The sequence below is a fragment of the Rhipicephalus microplus genome, chromosome 7, assembly GCF_043290135.1.
Source record: "Rhipicephalus microplus isolate Deutch F79 chromosome 7, USDA_Rmic, whole genome shotgun sequence".
Taxonomy (NCBI): Eukaryota; Metazoa; Arthropoda; class Arachnida; order Ixodida; family Ixodidae; genus Rhipicephalus; species Rhipicephalus microplus.
Window position 1 is genome coordinate 125,035,218 of NC_134706.1, and position 26,012 is coordinate 125,061,229.

A 26,012-nucleotide genomic window follows, 5' to 3' on the forward strand; every position below is an offset into this window, starting at 1 on the left:
GCAAAGGAGGTCAGATGGAGTAGCGAAACTTGCAATTTCCAAGGCACAAAACAAGATCAGGTCACAGAAAATATGGCAAGCTCAAGACCACAGCAAGCGGCCTTCTCATGGCAGAGATTATAAAATGAGCGGAAATTGATGATTATACATGCCTTCATAGGCGTTTTAATGAAAGGGGGAAGGGGGAGTGATCGACCTCCATAATCCCCTAAGAGGTGAGGGCGCAAAGTCTGCCCATACATTCAGTAAATAGGAATGGGGGCTCTTTAATTACCCCCCCCCCCCATTAGGCAACTGTGCGCACGCCTCTTCCTACTAATAGCCCAAACAGCTATTCGGCGTGCACTGAAAGTACGTGCGCATCCACTCTAGTCACTCGGCAGAGATGGATAGCGTACTACGACATAATTGGCTCTTGATTTCAATTGCAGTGATGTTTATTGACAACAATGTTGAGAGGGTGACCATGAAAAAAAGCAGCATTGAGCAGCTTCGGGGTAACCTTGCCACCTACTACACGGGGCAGCTTCACAGTGGTCAAAGGGGAGCACATGCTACACAGAATGTATGAACTAACTAAAGAAATAAAAACAGCAAACATTTGTGGTCAGAACTAATAAAGAAGGTTATTATAAAAGCATGCGGAAAAACTACTGTAGTGATGAAGGCTAAGAAAAAGAAGAAATGAGCTATACCAGTCTAAGAAATCACATAAATATGGCGCTTAGCCTGCTTAGCTACAGAGAAGGTACAGTGAGACCATTGTTTGCATAATTGACTTAGGATAAACAGCAAACAAAACTGTAGCAGTTGGTCACCGTGTATAATTCCGTTTTTCTTATTATTCCAACGTTTAGGTTACAAAATTTGTAAAAAGAATTATGTTACTGTAAGAATGTGACTTGTGTTAAAGCGATATCATTCCTAATTTTTCCCTCTCAGTGTTGCAAAAAGGTCTATGGTTTAGGTTACTCCACTGCTTAAGTATGGGGATGTCATAAGTGTACAAGCGCTTCACGCCGCATATAACATATAACAGTCTTTCAGCAGAGTCCCGCCATTTTCTGTGACGTGTCCCACAAGATCTGGGCGTCGTGCTCATTTCCAAAAGAAAACATCGGCTTGCAGTCCGCAAACATCTTCCCGCTGACGCCTTCCACTTCCTTCGACACTGCCAAGTGTATTGACGTCTGTGCACCATCCTCGGCACTCTGTAACGAGCAAGTGTAAGACTCCTTTAAAATTCCGCTCTTCTCAGCAATAGTCGTCAAATGCAGCATTAGGGCTAAACAATCTCTGCGAAATCTATACGTGTGGTCGTTATTCCAATAAGAAGAATAACGAACAACTATAAATCGACAGGGCACGTTGTAACAGCTTACTTACACAAATACGAAAATTAAAGTACTCGAGTTGATACAACTGAACATGAAGTATCCTGCTACTGCGCGCCTCAGGTTTGGTACGTAAAACACTAGAAGTTTTTTTTCGTGTCATTGGTATACGATGAGCAGTGCGCGCTTCAGGGCTGATGTGCCCAAAATTCCAAAACACAAACCACAAATAAATGACCCCGAAAGCAACGGAAAATTAAACAGCCAAAGGAAAGACAGAGTTTCATACATTGTTACACAATATTTATTGTTGCACTGCTGGTGAGCAAAGAGCTATGTAGATAAAAGCGAACACCTATGCTGAGATGTGGATGAAGCCTCGCGGCAGTGTTAGTGAGTAGGAACACGCTGGATTAGGTGCGAAAAAAAATACAATTCCAAATAAACTAAACTTGGTTAAATGGTATGGTAAACAAAAGTGAAATGCTTCCTTGCAGTAGTTGTTTAGTGCTTACTATACATTGATATAACAGAGATTATACAATTTTTGTTGGTGTTCAAAAGCTCCAACACCGATTTTAGCATAGACCTACAACCCGATGACCAACGTCCATGATTACTGACTTATTAACGATTAAACATGCCACCGTGGTCATGGATGTTTGTTATGCCTGTATAGTAGTTAACAGAGAGAGTGGAACCAAAGATAGTGGTGTGACAGCCGGAGAGCATCACTGATTGTGCCCCACACTTCGGCTAAGGTTGCCTACCTGTGGCATGGTAAGAGTTATTGAACGCCGCTGCGCGATTAAAGAAAACGCAACGCGCGTTGTGACTTCTTTGTTGGTCGGGCACAACTTTTTGCGAGGAGAGCCTATAGGAGGGCAACGCTAAGGAAAGGCGAACGTACATCCAGGTGAAGCAGTCGCGTTGCTCTATGCGTGGCAGAACACGTTTTGGACTGCATGGATGATATGAGCCCCACCGAAGCTTCGGGTAAGGTTAGCACCCTGCAGTGTGCGATTCTGTCAACGCCCGTTAAGGCGTTAACAAAACTGTGCTTCCGTTGGAAACGCATTGAGTAAGACAAACGCGTAGAAACTCCCAGTTCAATATACTAATCGGGAATTTCGCGGTAATGATGCATGAATACATCTTCACCAAGATAATTGAGAAAAAGCAGGGGTATAGATATAAGAAACGTGTTTTTTAAACGTTCATAGCATCTGGCTATCGCGCAGTGGATAGCGCGATAGGCACCAACTCAGAGGTCGCGGCTTCGACTACCATTGATGGTACCTTTTTTGTTTTTTGATCCGTGTCACTTTTAGATGTCATCTCCGTGACATAAGTTGGTCACTGAAATGTTGGTGGACCCCTGCATGAAACAATTTCATGTTTAAAAAGGTTTCACCAGCTCCACTTGGCAAACACTGATGAAACAGCGAAGCTGGTGGTGCGCAGTGGGGTTGAATGAAGAGGATTGCATAAGTAGAGTGAAGCGGTAATGAAATGGGAATGACATGGCCTGCAATGCACAACTGAAGCAGGATGAGCTGTGGGAGCAATAGTAAGAGTAGTCTTGATTTCTGAGAGTAGAGAGTAGTGAAAGTTGCGGGAGGAGTAGTAGGCGCCATGGTGAGCTGTGGGAGTAATGAATAGTGAGAGCGGTGAAACAGTAGTAGGCATAGTGTTGACTTCTGGGAGTAGTGACTAGGGAAAGTTGCCGGAGCAGTGATAGGCGCAGTGGCGAGCAGCTGTAGAAATGCGTAGTGAGAGAGGGGGAAGAGTAGTAGGCCTAGTGTTGACTTCTGGCAGTAGCGACTAGGGAAAGTTGCGGAAGCAGTGGTAGGCGCAGTGGTGAGCTGTCGTAGAAATTTGTAGTGAGAGTGGGGGAAGCAGTAGTAGGTGTAGTGTTGAGTTCTAGGAGTAGTGAGCAGGGGAAGTTGCGGAAACAGTGGTAGGCGCAGTGGTGAGTTTTGAGAGTAATGAGTAGTGATAGTTTTGGCAGCAGTATAAGGCACAGGGGTGAGTTATGGGACTAATGCGTGGTGTGAGCAGTAGTAGGCGCAGTGGTAAGTTGGGAAAATAGTGAGTAGTGAGAGTGGTGCGAGAAGTGACACACATCTGAAGTGGGAATGAGAGGCTCTCATTGTGTAAATCCCACTACGATCTACAATCTGCAATGGCACCCGGACATAAAAGCCTTAACAAAAAACAGCTTTCCTCCTAAACTAATTATGCTTTCGGCACACCATTTGGCGAGTGCTACTGTGCCAACGGTATTGCCAGTAGCAAGCCATAAAACATAATATGTAAAGGCGAAATGGCGTTACCAGTGCCCCAGCGCACTTCTCTGTGTCCAACAACTACACATATTATGCAGGTATTTCTAAGACGACTCTTGGAAGACTATCAGAACACTCAGTGTGTGAAGGGTTGGCGCATGAGACCTATCTTCCGGCATTGAACGCGTAAAAAAAGTAAAACGTCACGATGCTGTAGCAGAACTTCTACTGTAGTAAAGTAACAACATTTCACAAATAAAAAAATGAATGTTTTAACAGGATGAGTACAGTAATTGAGATAAGGAACCATGAAATCTTGCGCCCAAGGTAGGCATGATAATGCACAATTTTTGTTTAAATTTGGGTGGTCCGTAAGAACTGCTAAAGTATTCCAAAAAAGCAGCTAATTCGCAGTCCTAATATGTGATCCTAAGCTGTGGCTTCATGGCATAGTAACTGTGTCTTTTTTGCACCAAGCCTATGATGCGTTTACAAGGCACCTGAAGTGTAGGGCTACAGAAATTTCGCCATCCTCCTGTTTTTTGCTGTGTGCCTAAATCTAAGTACGCGGGTCTCAAGCATTTCGTTTCCATCGCAATGCGTCTGGTGCAGTCAACAACAAACTCATACTTTTCGAGTCAGCAGCAGTAGTGGCCACAATGGCGAATTATCAAAAGAAATGAAACTAAATAAGAAGCGCAGTGAAACCTATCGCACCAACCACATGTCGCATCATTTAACTAGATCTTGTAGTTTTGCTTCCGGTGGCGTAAATGGTTTCTTGACTAAGTTTCTTGACTGTGACAAACAATAAATTTCATGTACTCCTCATATCTAGCACATGCCTTGTTAGCCACAAGGACACCAGGGAAATGTCACGTTCTTCAAAAAAGGCGACTATTTCGAAGAAAGTAACAGAAAAGTTAATCTATGCGTGAGCAGCGCGATTCACAATGTTCACGAACTATAGGTGGCGCGCTGTATGATTGAGGATGGTGCCTGGAGGAGGATCAACCTATTTGCTAGCATAAGAACAGATAGTGTGTACGGACGCGCGGCACTTTCCACTTTCACTGAATCAAGTCATAACCTGCAAGTGAATGTATACGAGGCCAAACTACTTTTTGAAATCATGGAAAGCTCGCCATCTGGTTATTTGTTGTGGTGTGAAAGGTTATATTTCAGCTGCGTTATCATGTATGGAGAACGCTGTGCAAAATTTTGTGCGTGCTACAGAAACCTGCGCGAAGCAGATCTGACGTATGAACTGAATGGCACCATGAGGCAGTATGAAGCCAGCCTGCCTGACAAATCTGTCGCAGTTGTGGCCGCTATGGAGTAGCGCCTTCGCATCTGAACGAGACTGAATGTTTAACGTTGCGACTATTTGCAAATATATTGTCACATTGCATTACTTGCGCTATCAAGAACCTGGAGTAGCTTTTTCAACAGAACGCAAGCGCTTAACACCCCTTTAAGTAGTGGTTGTGCCACAGCCTTGCTCAGACTCTAGCCACGCGCAATTCACTGCACTAGAATGTTGCAGGTTCTATCAGCCCGATCGAAGCAAGAATATTGAGAAGAATACACAGGTGTGTTTTTCGCAACGTCGCACTTGCGAAAATTTGTTGAACAACGTCGTCCGCTGAAGTACATGAAAATTTAGCGGAGAGGCCTGGATTGTAGTCGCAACTGCTCGTTTCCTCGCTCGAGGTATTTCGCTTCGCTGGCCGAGCGTGTTGACGGCATGCGTGGCTTCATGTTATCCTGAGTAATTGGCTACAGGCATTGGACAAGAAAAACTATGCTTTTATTTTGACCTCGCTAAAGAATATTACGCATTCGTTCAATAATGGTGACTTACGAGCGTGAAATAAAAAAAAACATTAAAACACGAGGGGACGTGAAGTACAGCTTGCTCCTTGTGAGTTAGCAGTCATTCACCGTAACTGTATCTCTCAATGCGTTAACAGCCTCCAACGCACAGAAAAAAATCCTCGTCGTCAAGAGCGTTTCTTTGAGCATAACTGCTGAAAGCAATCTGAGGGATTCCCTCCGCTAAACGACTTCGAAAAAAAAATCAACGCTTCCCTCAGCACTTACAACACCAACACAACCTCACACACCGTGGCCTTGTGGGCACGGAGAACATTTTAGTCTGAAACATGCCAACAAGGGAATCACCTTCAGTGTGCTGCCATCTATCATCAAACACACAAAAACACGCAGTGCAGCGTTGGTAATGTTTTGGAAGAGCAAGTCTCGAGCCATCGTTAAAGGTCGCGCTGGATCAGATTGTAAAATGAATGTTTTGAGATTATTATATTAAGAAAGCATTGAAGAATGCTATACGGACGTAGAACAAGCTAGGTTTCAACTGTGAAGATCAGAATATAGCATTTGCCTAACCTATGTGGCTGTAGAAAATATCGCGAACGTGATACGTGTACTCTGCTCGCTAGAATTAAAAGCGCCAGTTACGACGTATTTGCACGAAAAGTTCGCGTCTCACAAGAACGAACCAGATTTGTCATGTCACGGACAGCCCGGTTTATTCACTGATGCAGAAAAAAAGAAAAGTGGCTTGCAAGTGTTAGTTTTTTGCAAACACGTTAACGATGAGCCGAACATATGCCGAACATATAGCCGAACATATGCAACGAAGGAACTTTGAAGCTTAGAGCTTAGCGTAAGCTCGTCTGGTCGAGATGATGCCTTGTGAAGGGAGAACACCAGAGACACTGGGCCGACGAATGCAAAAATTTAAAACCCATACACAAAAGCACGTTTCGGCTCCCGTAAGGAAGCCTTCTTCTCAAGAAAAACATGTGTCCCACCAGTTTGCCCATGAAGGCTTTGATATATTGCACCGGCAGCTGAAATGTAAAATCCTGTGCTTTGGCTTGTTATCCTTCACAGGGACACGCAATATACTGGTGAAAGACACGTGGTCTTGCTAAAGAGAATGGTCTACACGTCATCGTCATCATGAGTCACTCGTGATGTGGATTACTAAACGCACTATTACGCCGGAACTAGAAAAATCCATAAAACTGAGTGGTATCTCCTTTTCGCCCATTGCTTATAGCTCTCTACCAACTCGTTATTTCTCACCATCGCTATTTGATCGTACCCCGGATAAGTCAGTGCAGTTGCAGAGCATGCACTGGGCGCAAATATTCAGGAAGAGAAGTGAAGAATGAAAAAAAATGGCCCCGTATCTGCAAGTAATCTGCAAAAGTCGTCGAAATACGATAATCTTGCGTGTAGAGAGAGTGAACAAAACATTTATTTGATGTTCTGCGCAAGAAAATTGGTGAATAGTATTGCGGAGGTGCTGCGTTAGAGTGCCTCGAGCGGGGAGTGGAGGCTCACGAGCGCATCAAGTCATCTCACACGTGAACCGTGAGCGCCATCTGGCAGTTTCTTTTGGAAAACAAAGTGCGTGGCCATGCGCGCCCGTCTCAGAGATGATAAGATGTAGAACGTGAGGCGACGAGTAGGTGCCACCACCATCTCGTCTTAGCAAAGCGTTGGAAACACTTTCCGTTCCGTGCAAGCGTTGCATGGTAAGCGCAGTGTGGTAAGTGCTACGCTCCTTGAAATTACTTATGTATGCGTTTTCTAGTAAGAGATGCATATGCAGAATATCGACGGGCTGTTATGGTGCCTTAGATAAACGCAATAATTGCTTTTTCATTGACCATATCACAAGTATGAGCGCTCTACCTTGAGCAATATTGGTGGGCGCTGCGGATGGGGTCGGCCGTTTCGGGTATCGTTTGATGCCGTTTCGGGTACCGTTAAGAGCAGTCAAAAGACAGACAGACAGACAGACAGACAGACGAACTGAAATTTTCCGTTGAAGGTCCCCAAGGAAGACTATCGTCTTTAAAAGTACGACCCCAGTGTGCGCCGGCGAGTTTTTTCGTTGCGCGTGCTGTAGTTGGATAGAATCAGAAGGCGTTTCCTCTTTTAAAGTGGATGCGCGTTGATTGATTGATATGTGGGGTTTAACGTCTCAAAACCACTATATGAATATGAGAGACGCCGTAGTGGCGGGCTCCGGAAATTTCAACCACCTGGGGTTCTTTAACGTGCACCCAAATCTGAGCACACGGGCCTACAACATTTCCGCCTCTATCGGAAATGCAGCCGCCGCAGCCGGGATTTGAACCCGCGACCTGCGGGTCAGCAGCCGAGTGCCTTAGCTACTAGACCACCGTGGCGGGGCAGTGGATGCGCGTTAGCCTGCAGAAGTGGGTGAGCAGTCCAAACTGACTTCAAGAGCCCGACAGCCTGATATTAGCCCGAGAACGAACAATGACGTCGCTGCTGTCGCGGTGAAATGACGTCATGGCACGGAATCACCTGCTCCACAGCCGACGCATGCCTACGGTGGCTTCTTTCCGAGCACTTCAGCGATACGTTGGTGATTTCTTCTCAATCTCGATGAGTAGATTACTAAAAGTACAAAGTAAAGGTATTTATTAAAGTTAAGGTCGAGTAAGCTGCAGAAAGTATGGATCCACTTTGAAATTGAAGGTGCAGGACAGCGAGACATTAGTTGTTTTCGCCATGCATGTGCTCGAAAAAATCAATGCTAAGAAAATACTCGTGCTAAATGGGCCTTACTCAATAAAATTTTGCATAGACTACGCCTATAAACACTTGTGTTGACGCATTACAAATGAAAATAGGTTGTTTTCAGTTTATTCACAGCATTGCGATCTACCGTGCAAGTTATATCTGCCTCTGCAAATAATGTAGCTTATTAGACAGAGCTGCGCTTTGGCATGCAGGAGACTTAATATTGAGCTGTATTTCATACACAATCACTTATAATAGAGAGAAAAAAGTAACGCAGCAAACCACAGAATGGTTTTCGGAATTCCGGGAAGTTAGTATACTCGCATCTTATGTACAGATTTCTTCTCAACAGTCGTCAGGATTACGTAGGCGCATACCCTGAATACCCAAAGAGCTGACTCGATCTACCGTCACGCCATAAACGGCAATGTTCACTTCACACAGCAGCACTGCTGATAGCAATAGTTTACAACAACAAAAAAAAAAAAACGCCAGAAGGTCGAAACGAATTGTTTCAATTGCGCATGTTACTTGGTGGCCCACGTGATAATTGAACGCCCTTTGCTTCAGTGAAGGAACGATCTGTCTCGCTGTGATGAGCGAAGAAAACGACAACGACGGAAGTGCGGGGCAAGGCGCGTTTAATGTGCGCGTGACTGTCAGCGAATCAGCTGATGACCAGTGGTGGCCCATAGAGGTGGCGTGCCACGATTGGGCCACGGGCGACCACCACGTGGCAGTGGGCTTTGTGGCTGGGGACGAGCCGGAGCAGGGGCAGACGGGAGACAGCGGGCCGAAGCGTCGGACGCAGGTGATCCAGATTCCGGCCAGGGAACGCGGCCGTCCACGCTGCTGCCGTCCAACTACCAGCTGGGGCGGCATTGCCGGCACGAGTACTGCATCTCGGGGCACGGCCTGGCCTGCTGTTCTCTTCCTTGCCGAGGGCATCGCGGATCTCGGCGAGGCGTCTCCACGGTCAGCCGTTCGACACAGCGATGAACGTGGCCTGGCTAATGGTCACGGATGCGTCGAGCATCGCGTCTCGGCGCACGCTCTTCGCTGGACGGGCTGGCCATGCCCCGCATGGAGCATCGCGTCTCCGATGCGGGTTGACTGCTCCGTGGCCGCACCCATGCCATCAAGCGCCGGTGTCACGAGAGCGTCGCACGTCGGCAAGGGACGAGCGAGATGTTCTGCCGGGCGAGACGCGGGAGTGCGCACAGAGGAGCACGGAGCCGGGTGAGGATTCAGGGTGGCCGAGGATTCAGATGCCAGGGGAGAGACTGGCTGAATCTAGGATCGCCGAGCGGTGCCGAGCGACGGGCCAGACTCGGACGTGGGCCACGAGCTCATGAGCTGCAGGGCGCACACGAGGGTACCTGGCGGTGTCCTGGCCAAGAAGGAACGTGCGGAAAAGAGAGCTCGAGAGTGGAGGCCACGAAGGCAGAGGAAGTGGTGCGCCGCTCGAGAGGACGAGTTGCTGGCAGCGTTCCTGAGCCGGACGTGGGACACGTACGTGTCGGCCAGGTCGAGCTCCGGTGTGTCTGTTCAAGGTCCAAGGCCGAGACCTGCCGAACGGCTCCTGCCTGAGTGCAGTGGCCGGGAGCAGGTTCGTGGACGAGGCCTACCGGGTGTGGTCGTCATGAGGCGTGGCCTGATCCGGGACCTCCGGAGTTGCGACCCTGACTGCTGGCCGCGACGTCCGACTCAACGGCGCTGCACACGGTAGCGTATCCGTGCGTCGTCAGCCGTTCCACCCATGCCATGAAATAAAAACTTCATGTTAATGATTTCTCGTCCGCTATCAGCAAACACAGTGACGAACGTCCCGTTAACCATCACACTCGCACATAATGCTCACATACTGATTGAAGCTGTTCTGGGGTAAACAACGGTGAAAAAAATTTATTCATCGTATGGCTATTTGAACTGGTACTTACAAGCGTGACAACAGCACAGTTGCTAGGATGTTGCACGTATGGTGGAAACGCGGGGGCACGTACTGACACGTGTTAAACTTCCTTCTCTTTCTATTCGTCTGATAGTGCTTCAATTTCGCTGTGGCGAATAGCCCACATGACTAGTTTTCGAGATAGCCGGCTGGGTCGAGGTGTGCAGTGCAGTATCGACAGAAGGCGATGGCGGCACAGTTACCCTCCTCAATAGTCCCTTCATTGCTGGGCATTTGCGCACAACACGCATTTAATCTCTGTTGGACGAAGCATTCATCCGTTGGTTTAACTGCTATTAGTCCAACTTTCGGCTTATAGTGCAGACACTATCTGAAATCAGCAGCAGTTTCTCAAATAGCCTGATCTTGTTTTTCCAGTGAAACGGAGTGCCGACATTATTCCCCAAAACATGAATATAAACAACGTGATGAAATATGAACAACTACACACAAGAAGATCTAACGCAATGGCTGCGGCGGTATTCTCGGGCGAGCACATTCGATATATTTTGCGACACTCGATTTTAAATTGAGCTCGCACCAAGAGGGAAAAAAAGAAAAGCTGCCAGCAGTTACCCTGATGCGTCCGACACATATACCAATTCTGGGCGCGAAACAATTCCATCTTTCTAAAGGAATCGATAGTGAACAACGCAACAAGATATGCAATTACGCTGTCGTATACGTTTAATAAACGCGATATGATTGCGAGGCACGCTGCAGAGTATTTGTGGTAACTTCGTATTTTTTTAACCTGCTGCACATGCATTGTCTTTCACCTCCGTCGGAGTGCAGCTACCGTAGCTTAGAATTGAACCCGGCAGCGCGACACTATATCAAACCTCATCAAAGTGTGTACGCTGCTGGGATTGCAGACACTCTTGGCGATTCTACTGTAAAAAAACGTTTAGCTTTTCATTGTTTTACTACGAACATCATTGATACTGCTTCTGTAATTTATTTCAAGCGTGAGACAACTAAAAAGTTAACGCTGGCAGTGCAACGGCGTTGAAGCGAGCGCGTCTTATGTATACGCGTGCCACACCAAGATTCGAAGAGTCCTTGCCGTGACGTCACGCAAGACTCCCACCAGGCGGCGCCACTCCTACTTCTCGGGGCTAATCGAAGATATTGGAGAACCTTCGCACGTTCATGAGCAGAACTGCGTAATTAGTCATGGAGGCAATTGGCAGCAGCGCTGCAGCCGTCTGAGCGGGGCTTGTGAGACTTGTAAGCCAAGCGACTTACCCCCGTATTCAGAAACGCTCCTCGACTCGCATTCCATCCTTCACTTGACTGAGTTGAGAACTGCGCCACTGCTCGACTGAAATTAAAGCTGCACTTCTCAAGAATTGCTGCATAATATTGCCGATATGCAGTGACCCGGTCCACCAAGAGACGGCGCTTCTATCGACTTTTTCGAGTCGAGGAGAGGCCTTGAATGAAGGAGCGTTTGTGAATACGGTGGTTAGCCAATTTTCTCGGTCAACCCGCAACACCTAGTATGGAACAGCAGAAGGCACATCTGGGAAGCTCGGACGACTCGCTTGCTGGATTTCGTGCCGACCAGCTGTACCCCCGTGATCGCCGACGATAGCGCTGCTGCGGTCGACTGGGCTCCCTCTACGCCATCTCCGGCCGCCAACATGAGCTCTCACTGAGTGGTGCCTTGTCCTCGGACTCCTGCGACCGTCTCCATCTTTGCTATTTTCTCTTTACTTACGTCGCTCACTGTCCCTGCGCCTCGCTCTCTCCTTCCTCTCTCAATATTTACATTTCATCCTATCCTTTTAGTCTCTCCTTACCCCCATCCCTTGTGAGCTACTGTTGAAGTGTTGCACTCTGATGCAGACTGTTACGGGGCTCACTTTTCTTTTCTTTCCTTTTTAGGAATAACACAATAAATAAAATCTCAGACACGGAAGGGCCACTCGCACTCCGAGATCATGTCCGGCAGGCGGCTAAGGCCAGCCGACCCCTGGACGTAGGGCCCCAGCTATAAAAGCTGCATGATCCACCTCTCCCTTTGCCCCGTGAAAAATGTTTCTATGTATGGTTTCAATGGTTCTCAGAAAATAGAAAGGGGATAATGCGTACTCACGATGCGTAACAGCGTAACTAAAAGCGTAGCACTTCACCGTAAAAATTGAGCCAGCAACTTCGTCAAGTACCCTCCATCTGCTACAGAAATATCATAAAAATATTAAATAATCCAAATAATTCTCAGCGTAAACGACACCTTTTATCTGTACTTTTAATGCAATAATCACAACTTAAAATATCTATGAAATATTTTGTCACTTTGAGACCGACATAAAAGCACGTGATTACCCATAAATATTCATATAGCCAAAATACTTGAATTGGTAGTTATGTTCATTATTATCTTACCTTGCCGAAGCAGTCAACAAGGAGGCTTGATGCTCTTGAGTAGAAATCCTGCGCTCGGCGGGTCAATTCGGATTTGACAATGCCTGGATGCACACAGTTCACCGTAATACCTGCGTCAAATGTTCAATGATATTGTTTCGATTGGGTAGTTAATAATAAAGAATGTTGAATAAAAGCTATATTGCACATAGTAAAAGTGCCTAATTTTAAGTAACATATGCATGCAGTAAAACCAGCTAGCAGAGACAGGTAACTTGGGATCAAATGTACTGCTGCATAATAAAAACAGGAAAATCTGAATTGTTGATTGATATGTGGGGTTTAACGTTCCAATACAACCATATGGTTATGAGAGACGCCGTAGTGGAGGGCTTTGGAAATTTCGAACACCTGGGGCTCTTTAACGTGCACCCAAATCTGAGCACACGCGCCTACTACACTTCCGCCTCCATGAAAAATGCAGCCGCCGCAGCGTGGATTTGATCCCGCCATCTGCAAGTCAGCAGCCGAGTACCCTATCCGCTAGACAACCGCGGTAGGGCGAAAAATTCTTAGTTGCTAAAAGCCATCATGGCAGCTCATTTTCGGGACTAATCTCATTTAGGTGGATTAATTCTTGAGCGTTCACGAATACGCGGGGGGAGGTCTAGCGTACTTGGTCGGGTATTCAAATAATTATTGAGTATTTTCACAAACAAGCAAGTGCCCTGAGAGTCGGGGAACACTAGGGCACTCACAAGTCGTGAGGTAATAAGCAGCGGGCTGTGCGAGCGTCTGAATTTCGGTGGACTATGTTTTCTCTGCGTCAGTCGGGCTTAAAATCAATATATTTGAGATTACTTCTGTTTAGCACTGAATTTGAACGATTTGCAGCGTCTGAACTGGTGGTAGAAGGCCATGGGAAAGCTCTTTGCGACAGGTAACGTAACATGTGTAATGTTGCGTGGTATTTACAACCAAATGTGTGACATGTGCGGATGATGGGTTGCATTTGCAACAGGAAGCATTGAGGCCCTGTTCTGCGCTGAAATATTCGCTCATGGCCAACTTTTGATAAATGTACAGGCATAATAGAACCTACGCTTCTAGTTTTAACTGAAAGCTATGAATTGTTGAATGATCGTGTCATGGCTTCTTAAAGAAAAGCAGAGAGATTCAGAGGGAGTCTTTATTAGAAAAACTGAGATTTTTGCCGGTGTCTATATACCGCTGACATGCTACTTTTTGTATAGTAATGTGGATGGGTTTTAAACATTCCAGGAGAGAAAAAAATAACAGTACCAAGGTTTTCAACCATTCTTACTGGTCATAAAATTTCTGCGCAACTCAGTGGGAGTGCTCCATATACCGCCCGCACTTTTCATGCCGTGGCGCTGGCGTAGCTGGATGGGCAACGAGAAAACCGGCTGCTTAGCAAAGTGTAGACTATAGATGGTTAAAGCGACTCACTTCAGAGAGCGGCTCCGAACGGCTCAATCTAATAGAGTGAACCGGTTATGTTCAGTGGCTCACTTGTTCCCCAGGGGTCGGTTAATATGTGTACCTTCAATAGGACGCCTCACTTCGTGACGTCGGCATTGGCCGTGCCAAATGTCATTTTATTTATTTCCTTGGCGAGGGAGATTCAGAGCTACAAGTTTCACCAAAGGGCATGCTGCATCTGCCATAAAACAAAAGATTGAATTGCACTCACAACACAACAAGTATTTCGCCTCATTTTATTGTCGTTTTTGAAAATCTTCATTCCTATGAAATGTAGTGCGAAACAGGCTCAAGCGATTACCAGATTAACCACACAATAACATACATGTATTACAAGAAACATATTTTCGCAAGTACAGTATAATAAAAATTTTATATGTGTGAGTTCCGCATCCTGCGATCATTTTACATAGGTTCTTCTTCATTTCAACAATTTATCGAGTTAGCTGCTGCACTGCAACGCAATACGCACGCTATCAATACTTGGAATGTTGGAGGCTGGCTTATATCGTGCTTTCGCGCTCACTAGATATTTAGGACATTAAAATATAAGCACAAACATTCACATAAACCTTCGCTGGAGACATTACGTGAAATATTTCTGAATTACCAATGCATTTTTACATTTAAAATATTTCTTCAAGTTGTACTACATTTCACTGTATACCTTTGCGTATGGTTAGCTACCATGCTTTTCTTAATTATATTGTGTTCATAATATTGTCTCTATTAGTTTACTGACAGAATTACACGTTTATTATTGCTGTTGTTTTCTTGTACTAGAACTATTACAAATTCTTTTCTTTAATGAAATTTGAGTATTAAGCTAATGCTTGTTTGTTGTTAGAAATGTATTCATTCAAAAATAATTCCCTGTTACGTTTATACAGGTATTGTTATACGCTTTGCTTTTGTAAATATTTTTTCTATCATGTGCCATTAGGACTTGTACATTTGGTGAAAATATTTTGAGTTTTCACTTGTTGCCATGTGATTGGTCGTCTGGGCCCTAGTCAAGCTGTTTCATTACAGCTTTTAGCTCAGGAGACCATCCAGAATGTAATGTTTTCATTTTGCTCTGTAAAATAGAGATAAAGAAAGAAAGAGAGAAAGAAACAAAGAAAAAAGGAAAGTGAACTTCACAACAAAATTCGAAGCACACAGGACGAAGCGCTTCATTCTGTCTGCCCACTTCTTTTGTTGTCCTGTTCGTTGGGCTTCATTTTTTGAAGTGTATGTATGTTAGCCTCCTGGTGATCTGTTAATCTTCTGAGGCTGTCCGACGCTTTTTTTTTCACAAAACTAAAAATAAATTTCTTTCAGAAAAGAAAAAAAAGATTTGGCCTTGTTTCATTGTCGTTTCCAAAAATGATAATTTTCATCAAATGCGGTGCGAAACAGGCTCACGCAATAAGAGATTAACAGGAGATTAACATACAAATACTTTTTGGAGAGCTGTACAGTAGCCAGCACAACCATGACCTTAACATAAGAACTAGCAGTAACGCAGATGACACCCACGAGTAATGATAGAAGAAGTCAGAAAAGCCTTGGAGAGCATGCAAATAGGCAAAGCTGCTGGGGAGGATCAGGTAACGTCAAATCTACTGAAAGATGGAGGACAGATTGTGTTTGAAAAACTGGCGACTCTGTTTAAGAGGTGTCTCCTGACGGGAAGAGTACCATAATCTTGGAAGGATGCTAACATCATCCTATGACATAAGAAAGGAGATTACATGGACTTGAAGAATTACAGGCCGATCAGTTTGCTCTGCGTATTATACAAGCAATTTACTAAGGTAATTGCCAACAGAATTAAGACATTAGAATTCAATCAACCAAAGGAACAAGCAGGATTTCGAACAGGCTACTCAACAATCGACCACATTCATACTATCAATTAGGTAATAAATAAATGCTCAGAATATAGGCAACCACTATACATAGCCTTCATAGATTACAAGAAAGCGTTGGATTGAGTAGAAATATCAGCAGTCATGCCGACACTGCGTAATCAGGGCGTCAACAAAGCATACATAAACATCCTGAAAGAAATATACAGGAGTCATTTGCTGTCATAGTGCTTCATAAAGAAAGCAACAGAATACAATCAAGAAGGGTGTAAGGCAGGGGGATACAGTCTCCCCATTGCTATTTACCATAGTGCTTACAGCAGGTTTTCAGAGGCCTAGAATGGGAACAGTTAGGAATAAGAGTTAATGTAGGGTACCTTAGTGACCTGCGCTTCGCCGATGACATTGCATTGCTGAGTAACTCAGGGGAAGAACAGCACCTCATGATTACGGAGTTAGACAAGGAGAGCAGAAAGGTGGGCCTTAAAATTAATCTGCAGAAAACGAAAGTAATGTACAATAACCTCGAAAGAAAGCAGCGCTTTAAGATGGATAACAGTCCACTTGAAGTTGTAAAAGACTATGTCTTCTTAGGGCAGGTATACAAGTTGTCTTCCCGCAGAAATAAGCGTCGCTTCAAAGTTGGCGCCTTTATCATCTCACTCGCCGGTTTATTGGCGTCCTATTTGCCCTATTTCACAATGTGAGGCAATGCCTAAAGGTAGTTAGTATCAAGTTATGAATGCAGGAGGTGCATTTATAGTGTGCAGCGGCAGGCTTACCCGTGTCAGCCAGTTTTCGTGCCAGCTCCATCGTGAAAAGGGCCACGTAGAGCTTTGCCTTCGGGTACACCTGGATCCGACGGTATCGTTGGAAGCCCACGTCAGCGTCGAACGTCGCAAACCAGTGAGCAAGGGAGCCCACATTTATGATTCGGCTTGGCGAGCTCTTTTTAAGAAGCCCTTGAAAAATATAGATACCTTTAAAGCAATCATAATAAGAATTTGCATTGTAGACGGATGCACAGTAGAGGATGAAATGTGAATGCTTAGAAGACAAAGTGGAACGCCACTTAATTTATGAGCGCTTCGTCGGCATTACACCGTAATAAGAAGCGGAGTGATTATAAAAACTTACCCAGAAGCAGGTTTGTCAGCAAGAAATGACCCAAGTAGTTTGCTTGGAATGTCGTCTCGAATCCATCCTCTGTCTCCGTTCTTGTTGGCGGAGCTGCACATTTCCAAATTAAATGGTTACATGCAATGAAGATATGAAATCCTGAATGCACTCTTATAATTTAGCGTATTAAATTTCTGTTGTGGATGTACTTTGTTCCTCCACGTGTTTAAAGACAAAAGACTAATGAAGAATAAAGTCAATCGGTGATGTTTAGAGGTAGTCGAATGGTTTTGCATCGTACGCTGTGTTCTATGAAATTATGTTTAGTGTACACCCACATTATACTTATAGGGAGCAGTTTTTCAATCATAGATGCACAAAATAAATTAGATATGATGAACCTTTGGTTTTGTGAATCACTTCATAGGAAAAATGACAATACAGGCTGCCCATTCCCAACTTCTTGGTAGCACCTAGTATGCTTAATTTCACTCAACTAGCTTCAAATACTCTGAACTAAACATTGCTCAACATAGGCTTACATGCTGTTTATAAGCTTACTTATCCGACAAAACCTATTGGTTATTCGGACACTATATACCACAGTACTTAGACTATAAACATCGATTCATGCTTGCATCCAGGTCCAGTGGGTCCAGGTCCTGCATTCAGGCTTCAGACCAAGACGCCAAGGCTTAATCGAGAGTAGCCGACCGATCGGTCCTCCTGCAACATGCAGGCAAGCGACGCCTCCCACTGCTCGCCCTTTCTGGCTGATTCTGACATAACAATGCAATGCGGTCAAGAGATGGTTGCCGGCAAACCATGGGGAATAGCTGGAATGCATCGTGCGGTATATGGGGTGTAGTGAAAGCAACTGTACAAGGGGGGGGGGGGGGGGGCAATAGTTCCAAGGCCACCGTCCCATGCATGTATGTTCACGGCAGCGAGGCCTGGGAATGTTTGATCCACCATACATATTCTCAGCTTGCGCTAGTTGATCATCTGAGCTGTGTAACAGCATGGGTATGCAAAGTTATATCGTTGCTTCCGAGTCTTTCTGAATGTATACATTTTGCTGAATTAGAGAGTGTAAACGCAAGCGTTCAGTTACTGAGATGCTATATTCTCCAGTGAGGTGGTCCACATTCTCGTGCCCGTCACTCCGGCGTGCGCCGGACACCTTGAACTAGCATGGTGACCCATTCGATTTCTGTTTAGGATATCTTAGGGACGTAAGGCAGGGTGCCTGCTATAGAGAGGCGGCATGCTGACTGTAAGTTGGCAAATATTTTAAATCTGGATGCCCTCGTACTCGATGTCCTGTGAAGTCTCTCAATTTGTATCACAAATCTTTATTAAAGCACGCAATCTTTATCCCGATCGATCAGAATTTAGTATGCTGACCGAGAAGAAATTTTGAAATTGCACAAATTGATAAAGTTGCAATCACGACCGTTTTGCGGAGAACAGACAGCCTTAGCCTTGCGTTTTTCTGCACTGATGTTGACGCTGGAAAGCGCTGTATGCATTGTTCAGAAGCCCAATTTTTTTTGTTGCGAATAAATCTGAATGCTTGTTAACGCATTTTTAACGCATTAGCAGTCGCCAGCTTGCTCCCCCCTGTTTCTTCGTAAACTTGTGTGTCTGTGTATGCAAATAAATAAATAAATTGACGTCATTTGAAAATTTACATTTTGGCATATGAAGAGACACATTAAGCACTTGACTTGAAACTTGATTGATAGTGTCAGGAGCCTTATCACTACCTTTCGAGCTAGCATTTTTGATGCAGTGGTCTTCCGCAGGTGCATTTTCGGTATCTGCTCCAAGTTTGTGCCACTGATGAAGATGTCCGGTAGATGTAATGTTCTTCACGAAGATAATGGTAATCAACTTAAGAGTTTCCTCTATCGCACGTTACATTTGTTTAATTGATATCTCTATATGGCCTTGAGACAAGCCTCGTATACATATCTGGCAGGGCAGTGAAAGGTTGGCAAAATGGCCACAAATATGCAAACGATGACCTCTTTACGGTGAGTGTGTGCAAATATTCGGAAGCACGTCACGCAGCACGTGTTGCATGACCTGACTTCAAACGCAGTGCGCGCAGCTTGGAATGCTTACTGTGTAAACAACTAGCACTCATTTATTGTCATTGTGCCGCGCATTGTTGCAGAGGAGACGTTATCATGTTCGACGATCACTTGGGGCGCCGTGTTCTAGCACATACTTTAATGTTGTTATTATTTTTTGCTCAAGACAAGCCCGAACAGGAAATAAAGTGGACATAAATTTTCAGCCTACTATCTGATTCTTTTTAGGCATGTACCGAATTTGTGTGATCGCAGAATAAGCATATATTGGATTACACGCTATCTGTACAGAAATTCGCCAAGGACCCATTACCTCATTTTTTTGACGGGGATGTAATATCGAGGGCCCTGACATTATGTTACGTTATTCCCAGGTGGTGCGTTCTGAATCGCACATGAAGCGGATATTTTGGACAATTACTGGAGCGCACATGGGAAGATACTCGATTTTTATACATAGACAGAAGAATATAGAAGCGTTTTGTCTTGGGCAGCAAGGTGACTATACGCTTTAGTTTGTACTAACATTTTGATAAGGGCTCTGCAGAATTATATTGTCACGTGGTCGTGATGCCGACGTAGGCAACAGATGGCCATTCGAAGAGGAAGCTCTTCATTTGCCAGAACTTGTGGCCAGAAAATGAAAGATCAGCCTACAGCCATACGAATTGGCAGTGATAGTGTTGAAAACAGCATCGGCCAAGGTCAATCTAATTAGTTCGCGACAGTCAGAACGAAAAGTGGTCTGAAACTTATTGCGATAGACATAAACACCACTTGACGATTGAAGTGTGACTAGGTGAGGGGCTACAAATATTGAAAACAAAAAAAACTAATTAAACGTTTATATTCAATAGTTTAAATTTTATTTATTACAAAAATTTACTTTGACATATGGTATCGTGCCCTTTTTTTTCGTTTGATTTCGGAAACAGCGGGCACATGCAGACAGTCTAGTAACATGGCCCAACAGATTTGGGGGCGTGTCTAGCGTGGCTAGAATGGGCAGGTGTGAAAAGCGGCCGCCGAAACCGGTCCCCAAAGCGCGCCGATGCCGCTTGGGGCGCTGCATGCACCGGCGCGGGTAACATTGCGGAGGAAACCAACGAGACGCACGTGCCGCTCTCCACAAAAAAATGCTCCCACGCTGTGCGGTGGTGACCCGTTTTCGATAAAATCACTTTCATCGAGCAAGTGTCAGGCAGTACATGGCACCTAGGCTCTTTAAGGTCTCATCTTTGAAAACCATTTTTGAAAAGGCCTTGATATGCTTAGTTTAACGTCCCCAAACCACCATATGATCATGAGAGACGCCGTAGTGGAGGGCTACGGAAGTTTAGACAACCTGGAGCTCTTTATCGATTATACTCCAAGATCAGAAGTTTGAATCAATGCGCCCACGCTGCGGGAGCCAGAATATCATTTTAATAAACCACGTATTTAAAATTGACATGTCATAAATCATTTGCTAAACATGGTTGTAGTACCATAATTTATCTTGCTAAGCTAAACGTCAACCCAATTGTTTGTTTCACAAGACACGAAGAATTAAATGTGGATTTTACACATTCCTTGAAGCGTTTAGGATGAACATTGTCCTACAGGCTACCTTACCTATTAACCACCTTAAACCACGAAGACATTGACACTTCATCCTTTCTTGTGCCATTGAGAACTTCCTATGTAGCTCTTTAAATATTGCCTTCATATATTCATATATTCGCCTTTGCAGAAGAGCTCTCACTTTTCTTTATAGCTACGTACACGAGTTACGCGGTAATGTTTTCTACCATAAAAAAACAGTAAGTACGACAAAAAACAAGATGAATGCACTCTCGCGCTGCCGCACTGCAGCAAGACCATATACACGAGTAGAAATCATCAGTTGTAAACTGCTTATATGAAGTTTGCACCATTATACTCTTTAGCAATATGTACGGCCCGGCCCGGGCCCTATGCTTTTCGGAGGCCAGCCAGCCCGGCCCGACGATGTATAGAGGACGGGTCGTCCAGGCCCGGCCCGGCGTCCCATGCCCAAGGGCCAGCCCAGCCCGACTTGGCCTCACTCGATGAATGACGCAATAAAGCACATGGCAAGAGAAAAAATGAAAATGCACTTATTAAAAAAAAGCATGCCATCCACCCTGTAGCTTTTTTTCAATTGTTCATAAAATTCAAGACTGAGTGCAAAACCATTCGCAAAATATCATGCAGAAACAAAAGGTTGTCTATCAATTCGGGCTTCAATCGGGTACATCATTCCTGCATTACATACCTTGCAGCACCTTCTTGCAAGATCTTTCTTGCAAGTTGGGCAAGTTTTGGTTAGTTCTTTTTTTCCCTTTCTAAAAATTAAGAAGTTCTGATTCGGAGCACGCGCTTAGTAATTCAGTATGCAAGTACTCGCTAACTTCATCTCGGGTTTCCTCCAAAAAAAGCACATATATGAACAACGAGGATTCCGGCACATTATCTATTTTTTGGGGGCTTGACTCGGGCTTTTTACTAGGCGCAAGCCCGGTCCGATAATTAAATTGGAAAGCCCGAGCCCAGCCCGGGCTCGAGGTGGAAAGATGTCGGGCTGCCCGAGCCCGGTGCGCGAGCCGGGTCGGACTCGGGCTTACGAGCTACCCGGAGCCCATGCACATCTGTAATACTTTTTGATATGAAAGTTTGTTAGAAAACTTCAAAATCATGCCAGCCGCATACTTAAACTATAAAGAAACATGAAGGCTGATTTCGATAATCCAGAATGTAGTCTCCCTTTGACGTTCCTCGCCGGAACTGGAGAAAGTTGACGGCAGGACCACACATTGTCAGAAGTTATTGAATAATGTTATTGAGTTATTGAAGAAGTTATAAAATGAAATTATTGAAATCGCTCTATCATTGTCCGTCAAGATGCCGCACTGAACTCGGCTTGGATGATTCAAGGAAAATTACGCGTCGGGTTTTGTTTGCAGGTGCAAGGTTTGGGGTCAGGTGCGAGAAACATTTTCTATGGCACGCACTTACGCAAAATGCCAGCGTTGTTGATAAGTACGTCGAGGCGCTCCTCCTGGGCGACCACCTGGGACGCGAACTGCCTGATGGAGGCGAAGGAGCACAGGTCCAGGCGCATACATAAGGGTCGCACGCCGGTGTCACGCCCAATCTCCTCCGCAGTCGCACGAGCCTTGTTGACGTCTCTGCAGGCCAGGATAACGCGAGCCTTGCGCCGGCACAGCTCACGGGCAGTCTCCTTGCCGATTCCTGTACTTGCAGAAAAATTGTAGTTTTATTATCAAGACTCGAGCACGTCTAAGTATTATGGAACTGCAGACATTGCATATGTTCTTGATATCCTAACTGCTCGCACAATGTCCACAATTTTCTAAAGGTTGCACCTGGATCAAGTGAATGTGCTTTGACATTTTGAATTTTATTTGTAGAAGCTGTCTTTCGACAATTCGCCTGCATAGTATTTTTATTTTTCCGTAAACACTTACCTCAAGGCGTAAATTTTGCCAGCGAAGGGGAAATAATGATGTGTTTTGCATGGAACATGCAAACCATCCATATGGCTCGATTTCTAGGTTTATTTGAAATCATGCAGACAGATATCAGCTGTCCGGTTGGAACCGCTGACAAAGCTACCGACCTAAAAGAGGTGCTATTATTTTTCCTCGTCTGGAGAGGGTAGACGTTTTTTGAACAATATGCTCTTCTAAAAAAAATCAACCCATATCTGCATGTTAATCTGCAAATGTCGTCAAAAGACGATAGTCTTGCGTGTGTAGAGAGTGAACAGAACATTTATTTGATGTTCTGCGCAAAACAATTGGTGAATGGTATTCTGGAGGTGCTGCGTTAGAGTGCCTCGAGCGTGCAGGGTAGACGAACGAGCGCAATAAATCACGTCACCCGTGAGACATGAGTACCATCTGGCAGTTTTCTTTGAAAACGAGGTGCGCGGCCTAGAGACGGGCGTGCGCGCCCGTCTCAGAGGTGATAAGGTGTAGAACGCAAGGCGACGGGTAGGGGCCACCACCATGTCGTCTCAGCAAAGTGTTGGAAACACTCGCCTTTCGTGCAAGCGTTGCATGCATAAATGCTACGGTCCTTAGAATTATTTATATATGCCTTTTCTAGTAAAAAACGCACATACAGAATATGTACGTGCTGTTACGGTGCCCCAGATTTGTGCAATCATTGCATTTTTATTGACAATCGCACAAGTATGAACGCTGAACTTTGAACAACATTGGTGGGCGGTGCGGATGGGGTCAGCCGTTTGGAGCAGCCGCAGCAGTGTCATGTGTTTCTTGAGTACCCGGTACCATTTAGGGCGGAAAAACAGACAAATATACAAACAGATCAATATTCTTGCGTCAAAGGTCCCCAAGAAAGACTATCAGCTTTAAAAAGAATGTGAATTCATTACTAGCTTCTTGCTACAAACCGGAAACTGACATTTATTGTCTTATGACAGGCAATTCAATGAAACATTCACAGAAATATTTTGCCAACAGCGTTTATATAACATCGTAATTATGACACTGTCTGTCTTAACGCCTTGCGAATACACTGTGGGGAGTTTTGCCCTCGAAGTTGTTTGATGCCCCACGGAATGTTTCTTAGGCTCAAATGTCTAAAATATTATGTTTCTCCCCAAGAATAAAGTGGCGAACGAACAACATGTCACTGTGTAGCGATGTCTGATGGCAAAAGTCAGAAACGTGGTGGTGACATCTTATTTTCCAAAAAGGCACAACGGAAAAATGCCCCTGTGGCTGAAAATTCAGACAGCTGTGGTGTGATTGTTGTGGTCATATCATATTTCTGTGCAATTTTGACGCTGACTGCGTGGCAAATAAGATGCTATTTCACACTAAAAAATAGGCGTAAAACCTAATGTTTACTCTCAAAGTATTATTTCCTATGTTTTTAGGCAAATACGGTTTTTCTTGCCATTTACTTTTGTTAGCGTAAGGCTATTAAGTGTGCGTTTGCTCATTGCTTTTCTCTTCACCAGTATTTAAAGAAAAAGACCACTGGAAATGCCGCCCGCATCTTCCCATGGGGGGAACTCGAGTAGACGTGTCCCAGAGTGGTGGTGGTATTGCGTGAACGTTGCGTCATTGGGTAGTGTTCGGGAACACTTCATTGTTATTTTGTCTTTATTATTCTTATTCAATGAATGAAGGAGAAGCATTGGCTTTAAAGAATGGTGGGACGCTGCTGTGCGAGCTAGTGCCTGCATATACGGGGTTTCCAGCGAACGGTTGTGCAGCTCGAGCAGCCAGTTTTTACTAGCAGACGTTGCCAATTGAGGAACCTGATGTTGTCACACCACCCCTGTTAATCCGCAAGTTGCACTAATTCTCTTGGAGAGCGATAAAGGGCGGTATTATTCAGTTCATGAATAATTTTCAATGCATCGCTTCGCTGAAATCTTTCCTTTAAAAGAAACTCCATTAGTTACTGAAAGAAGCTGTGTAATTCTCTTACCAGCGTTGGCTCCAGTGATAATTACTGTCTTTCCCGACATGTCCCTTGTCGATCTGCATTTGCCTACGGTGACCAAGCTGTAGATCTTTAAAAACATGGCCATGGCGAAAACCATCAGCACAATGGACGCCAAACAGGAAGGTAAAGTCATGACGGCGGTATCAACACCGAGGTCTTCGTGGTCTTTGTCTGAAAATATAATTCGTGCCAATCGGTCTGCGCATCAGCTCGGCAGAAGTACCACTACATAAAAATTTAAAGAAAAAATGAGGAAACAAGCGTATATTTAAGGGCTCCTACTTCCGTGTATGACATGATAACAATCAGAACTAAAAGATAATAATAGCAAGGAATGCATAGGGGAGGTTATTAGAATTCATGGCGACGTAAATGTGAATAAAGCTATGTGGAAGACACGGCAACTTGCCACCCCTAAGGACCGAGCGTGCAACCTAACATATGTGCGTTTAACATATGTGCGTTCAAACGAGTGAGCGTTAGTCAGCGCCCCCGGTACTGATTACGGTGAGTGTGAAACACTTTCTTTTTTGCCTGTTGGCGTATGTATAGCAAGCGATCTCTGAACAATCTGACAGCTGACCAATAATCTCTCGCATACTGCTTTGAAGTATCAAGACTGCCATTACGAGATTGTCACTATGAATTATTGATAACTAGCAAACAATGAAATTAGTGAAATTAGTGATAACTAGCAAACAATGCTGCCAAGGAACATATATACGTCCGTGCTCACAACAGCAAGTCTAACCACCTTGTCTTCGCTATGAAGGCTTTGTTCACGATCATCCTCGGATGGCCATCCTGCTTATCAAGCATTCCTGCGCCTTTCGAAACGTTTCTAACAGCCACAAGCACATCTGCGCCGCTCGACTTCGCACCACCTATCGTGTTGGCACTTTCGCTGGATGCTCCCATCCGCACCCCAGTCTCATCGACGCAGCCATCACCTGGAAACGAAGATTTAGGCAACATGCCAAGTGACCTGAACGTCAGTGGACATGGGAGCAGTGTTCACAACAGCATGCCTAATGACCTTGTCTTCGCTATGCAGGTGCGTACAGCCACTCTCTTCACGCTAAAAAGACCGATGATCAGTGTTTGCTACTGTTCCCGTGTCCACGGGTGTTATTGCATACCATATCCGATTGCTTTGCTGTTGCCCTTCTGTTGTAACAATCGGGTGATGTCGAGACTAACCCTGGGCCTAGCACATGCTCTGAATTGATGCTGAATATAGATTTACTCCCCGCAGACCCTTCAAAACAAATGAATGTATTATTCGAGCTGCTGAAGGATCTGCATACTCGTTCCCTTGAAGGTTACAAAGCACAATCTGAGCTGGCTTCTGATGTCAAAGCTATCAAGTATGGCCAGAAGGTCACCGAGACAAAAAT

At 44.9% G+C, this 26,012-nt stretch overlaps 1 protein-coding gene across 2 annotated transcripts; it reads right to left on the bottom strand.

The window, feature by feature from the left end:
- Positions 1-415: 415 nt before the first annotated feature.
- On the bottom strand, positions 416-25,354 carry LOC142767617 (retinol dehydrogenase 13-like). 2 transcript variants are annotated; one of them, XM_075869650.1, is made up of 6 exons: positions 24,598-25,354; positions 22,123-22,359; positions 17,027-17,119; positions 16,672-16,851; positions 12,555-12,664; positions 416-1,211 (listed from the first exon to the last, which is right to left on the bottom strand). In XM_075869650.1, exons 1-6 carry the CDS (start codon positions 24,746-24,748, stop codon positions 1,044-1,046), a joined length of 939 nt encoding a protein of 312 aa, XP_075725765.1. In that variant the 5' UTR covers positions 24,749-25,354; the 3' UTR covers positions 416-1,043. The 2 variants fall into 2 exon arrangements, with proteins under 2 accessions (XP_075725765.1, XP_075725766.1); XM_075869651.1 differs by lacking the exon at positions 416-1,211 and adding an exon at positions 8,837-9,928.
- Between the last annotated feature and the right edge of the window lie 658 nt (positions 25,355-26,012).